The following is a 5,079-nucleotide window of genomic DNA, read 5'->3' as shown; positions in this document are numbered from 1 at the left end:
ATAAATAGAGACAAAGAGAATAAGGTGACCACATCACTTTACTTGGGCTGCGAATGCAGTCCAGTTGTAGAGGGCTTGCCTAGCATATTCAAGGCCCTGGATTTCATCCCCACCACAGCAAAAACAAAACAAAACAAAAAAGGAAGGGTGGTTCTCCAAAAAATACTTGACTGCTGTTTTTCATTATTACAGGCATAAACATTATAAAAACTTTTAAAATCAGAGTCCAAAAAACAATATTGCCTTGATTTCTCAAACAAGGAAGAGACCAATAGAGGTTTCTAATCCATCTAAAAATTAGTAGTGAATGTTTTATCTGTAATATAAAAAATTCAATGGACTTTCTATCTAGATAAAAGGATGAATGTTAGAATATCTGTTTTCATTAATTACTCACAAGGTAATGACCATTCATTCAAGAAAATGAAAATCAGACTAGAAAAAAAAATGGATAAAATCCTGAGAGAACTCAGATGTAGGTAAATATACTATGTTTCTCTTGGAGTGATAAACAAAAAAAAAACACAAAAGCAAACAAACAGAAACAAAACAAACAAAAACAAAACACTCATTCCAAGAAAAATAAAAAATGATGGATATGTCTTACTTGAAGACTTTACTTGAAGATCATGCAAAAAATCTCAAAGACTTTTTAGCAATGAATGGATCATTAATATAATACTTGAATTAACTTACAAAGAGAGGTAATATAAAGGACCAAGATAGAAAGTACACTATATCACAAGTAGAAGAAGTACTTTTATGAAATGCCCTTATCTAACTATCATTAACATTATCTCCAAGAAAAAAAAAGTAAATATGGAAATGTAGGCTACATTTGTGGTTGATATAGATGTTATAAATTTATTTTTTTCCTTGTCAACAAAGCACAAAATGTTTAAAGACAAGGTTACTTTTCAGATTTTTTTTTAATTACTATTAGCCAAGCACATGCATGGTATCCCAGCCTCTCAGGACACTAAGGCAAGGGATCACAGGTCAAAGCTAGCCTAGGGGACTTAGAAAGACCCTATGTCAAAATTAAAAAGTGCTGGAAATACAGCTCAGTGGTACAGTATCCCTCGTTTGAAACCCTAGTAACACAAAAAAATAGTCAAGCAACCAAATATAAATAAATAACTTAAACATCCAGTTACTACATAAGAAAAACAGGAAAGCAAAAAAAAAGTTAAACAGAAGAGAAAAAGGAAGAATATGGAAACTATAGAAGCAGATGAAGGGCATAGTAGACGGCAAACTATTCAAGTTTTTTTAGATAAAACTGCTATTTTTCTTGTACCTTTATGAGTAGCAGTAGGTTTTTAACTAGAATCAAGTTATAGCTTTAGTTAAACTATCTTGTAAAATCCCCCCAAATTTTCAGCTACTATATTGATAAAATTTTAATAAGTTTTCTTCGAGAAAAAACTGTATGATCTTCAAACAGTAAACTTAAAGAAAAGCTCTGAAGCAAAATTCACATACCAGCATCTGATGGGAATATTTTTACCACCATAAAAAAATTGGTGAATATGAAAACTTTTGCTACGTCTTAAAACAGAAAATTCTAAAATTAAAAAAAAAACTATATTAGACTTTCCAATAATGATATATCTTTCCAATATGAGATGAATGGCCTCCTAAATAAAAACAATACTTTTTAGAATTTTTGTGGCAATAAGGATCAAACTCAAGACTTTGTGCATGCTAAGCAAGTGCTCTACCACCAAGCTTTACCTCAGCACCCCATTTTTTTTTACCTTGAGACAAGCTCTTTCCAAATTGCCCAGATTGGCTTCAAACTTGTGATTCTCCTATGTCAGACTCCTGTGTGCTTGGTTCTTCCGCATATATTAAACATGGCCCTTTTTGAGCCATAAAAATAAAATATCTTACTGTAACTAGGGCATTATTATTTTTGGAGGAAGACTTTTAATTCAATACTCAGCATATTTCACAAATATAAGTTCTATTTGATATTCTATTATATTGTGAAACACAAAGATTGTTCCTAAATAAAATAACATTTTTTAGGTAAAATTTAATATAAACGTTCAGGTAAAATATAAAATTTAAACATTTTAAAGTATATAGTTTACTGGCATATTATACTTCATCAATTCTTTATAATACTTAAATTCCTTCCTTCCTTTCTTTTCTTTTTTCTTTTTTTTTTTTTTTTTTTTTTGGTACTGGGAATTGAATTGAGGAACTTTGTCACTAAGCAACATCCTATCCCTTCTTTATTTTTTGTTTGACAGAGGGTCTTGCTAAGTTACTTAAGGCCTCATTAAGTTTATTGTTGAAGCTGAGCTCATCTAAAACCGGTCTATCTTAGACTTCCAAGTTGCTGGGATTATGGCAGAGGCCACCATTTCAGACTCTTAAACATATTTTTAAACACTTTTATTATCCTTTATAAAATCCATTATTGATATTTTTTTTTTCTTTACTCTAGCCAGTAACCTATTTTCTATCTCTATGACCTACCTTTTTTACGTAAAGGCTTTTCACCAATTTGAATTCCAAACTGCCAGTTTTCTAACCCTTGTTTTATTTCCTCTTTTTCCTAGTATTATCCCATTATTAAGCTCTACCCTCTTTGCACCAAGCTAGTAAGAGTAAGGAAGCAAATAACTTTTATTTCAGTGATTGAAGAGATTAATTTGCTTACATGTTTGAAAGATTCTGTGAAAATGAGATTTTAAAGATCATACCTTGTAAGTAATGTGAGCAGTCTAAAATTAAAATGTAAGTAATCAGTCTAAATTTTTTTAACCAAATAAACTTCAAGAGTGGGAAACACTGTAGGTTGACTGTTGCATATAAATTGCTAGGAGACGAAAGTCATCTTGTGATGTCATAACTATCAGATTGAGAACTATTATGATGGGCTAGGTTTAGTTTATCTGTGTAGGCCTACTGAAGCAGCATTTGAAGCTGCAGTGTTCAAAACCATGCAGATGAGAAAAGTAGCCGAGGAAAAAATTATTTGAGATGGCACAAGTTTCTTCAGAAATTCAAGATGTTTCTCCTAAAGATGGATCAACTAATTCCGAAACTTCCAACAGATCTTCACTGTGTGATCACACATTCACTGAGGACTCAGACTTAAGGACTCTGATTGAGGAAAATGCTTTTCAGGTTTTGTCTCAGGGATCCTTGATAAAAAGACCACGTTATACATTTTGTGTCTCTGAACCAGATGAAGATAATGATTTTCTTTCTCTGACCTTTCCCAGAAAACTTTGGAAAATAGTTGAAAGTGACAAATTTAAGTCTATTTGGTGGGATGAGGATGGAACTTCTATAGTAATTAATGAAGAGCTTTTCAAAAAAGAAGTTTTGGAAAGAAAGGCCCCTTTCAGAATATTTGAAACTGATAGTATGAAAAGTTTAGTTCGACAGCTTAATCTTTATGGATTTAGTAAGATGAGACAGAATTTTCAAAGATCTGCTTCTCTAGCTGACTTTTTGGCAGAAGAAAAAGAAGTCTCTGTTTTAAGCAAGGTATTCAAATTTTTTTCATTTAACACTTATGGACTGTACGTTATTTTATTTTTATATAGTTTATTACACGAAGTAAAATCTGATTTGAAATTTGTATAAAATATTAAGGTTGAAATTATTAAACATTTTCAAATTATGGAGGGCACTAATACTTAAGATTTTAAGATATTTGCTAGTAACTTCAAATCTTACCAGTGAACTGTAAATACAGATGCTAAAGCCACTTATTAGAGTATGGTATTCACTGCTGTCTGGTTCCCAATAAGTGCATTTTAAGACAATCATCCTGATTTATGATGACATTAATTTTATGTTCTAAAAATGAAATCTGTGATTTTATAGATGTTATTGTCTATTATCACTTGGTTTAAAATGTCTCTAAATAACTTTCTCCTTTGGTTTTAGTTACAGTTCTATCATAATCCAAATTTTAAACGAGGCTGTCCCCAACTTTTAGTAAGAATGAAAAGAAGAGTCGGGATTAAAAATGCTTCTCCAGTATCTACTTCATTAGTTCCAGATCTCAACAAGAAGCATCTTAGAGCAGGGGGTAATGTGGACAATCATAATTCTGGTTTAATTGCTGAAACTAGTGGAGAAAGTTTATTTTCAACCTCTACAAATCTAAATGTGCCTCTAAAAAAGGAGCCTTCTACCAGCCAAAGAATTGCTAATACAACTGACTTAATCAGAAGTGATTTTTCTCCTCCTTCATCAACTTCAGTTAGACCATCAGAGCAAATTGTAACAGATGAACATGCTATTTTAAATCAGTTGACCACTTTTCATATGCGCTCACATAGCAGCTACACTCAAGCAAATGGCCACGTTGTGAATTTCATTACAACATCTACTTCTCAATACCACATCATATCTCCCTTACAGAACAATTATTTTGGACTGATGATGGAGCCTTCTACTTTTCCAACTAGATATCCTGATATTTCAGCCAATGAGGCTCCTGTTTCTAACCTGCTACCTGCAGGCAACCCATGGTTCCCAATGCCTATGATGGCTGATACATCTGCTGCCTCGCTTTCAAGGTCAACTCATCAACCTTCTTCTTTATACCAACATCATTCTAATTACAACTGATCTACCAAAGGAGTACTAAATATTGCAGGTCAACAGATGTTGAAATTTAGGCTGACCAATTCTTAAAATATACCTGCAATCCTCTTATTTGAACAATAAAATTACATATTCATCTTTATGGTTTCTTTTTTCCTTATTAAGAGATACTTAAGAGTAAATGGATTTATTTATATTACATGTTGTTATACTATTAATATTTTAATATATAATCTCTGATCATTTGACAGGAAGTATTATATGACCCCTGCAAGCAAATATATTTAACCTTTTAAAATAATGGAAGCAAAGAAAAAGAAATTGGAGACAGAAAAATGTTAATAAGTGACTTCTGAAATAGATGAGTCAAAGGGCTTAAATAGAAATACATGGAAATAAAAGATAAAAAAGAAAAATATACACTGTTTACTTTAATATTTTCTTAGTTACATTTCTATATAACTCTAAAATCAGAATGCTTGAGCAAAAGTAACGGTA

At 31.6% G+C, this 5,079-nt stretch overlaps 1 protein-coding gene across 1 annotated transcript; it reads left to right on the top strand.

Annotated features, from left to right (window-relative positions):
• The first annotated feature begins 2,854 nt into the window (after window positions 1-2,854).
• LOC144371823 (heat shock transcription factor, Y-linked-like) lies at window positions 2,855-4,719 on the top strand. Its single transcript, XM_078035170.1, has 2 exons — window positions 2,855-3,510; window positions 3,916-4,719. Exons 1-2 carry the CDS (start codon window positions 2,998-3,000, stop codon window positions 4,603-4,605), a joined length of 1,203 nt encoding a protein of 400 aa, XP_077891296.1. The 5' UTR covers window positions 2,855-2,997; the 3' UTR covers window positions 4,606-4,719.
• Window positions 4,720-5,079: the final 360 nt, after the last annotated feature.

Source organism: Ictidomys tridecemlineatus, chromosome Y, assembly GCF_052094955.1.
Source record: "Ictidomys tridecemlineatus isolate mIctTri1 chromosome Y, mIctTri1.hap1, whole genome shotgun sequence".
NCBI classification, from domain to species: Eukaryota; Metazoa; Chordata; class Mammalia; order Rodentia; family Sciuridae; genus Ictidomys; species Ictidomys tridecemlineatus.
Note: the sequence above shows the minus strand (reverse complement) of the source record. Positions and strands in the feature narration are given on the sequence as shown.

Coding starts and splice junctions, on each gene's coding strand:
- LOC144371823 (XM_078035170.1), top strand. CDS start 2,998: ATGGCACAAGTTTCTTCAGAAATTCAAGATGTTTCTCCTAAAGATGGA. Junction 3,511..3,915: donor AAGTCTCTGTTTTAAGCAAG/GTATTCAAATTT, acceptor CTTTGGTTTTAG/TTACAGTTCTATCATAATCC.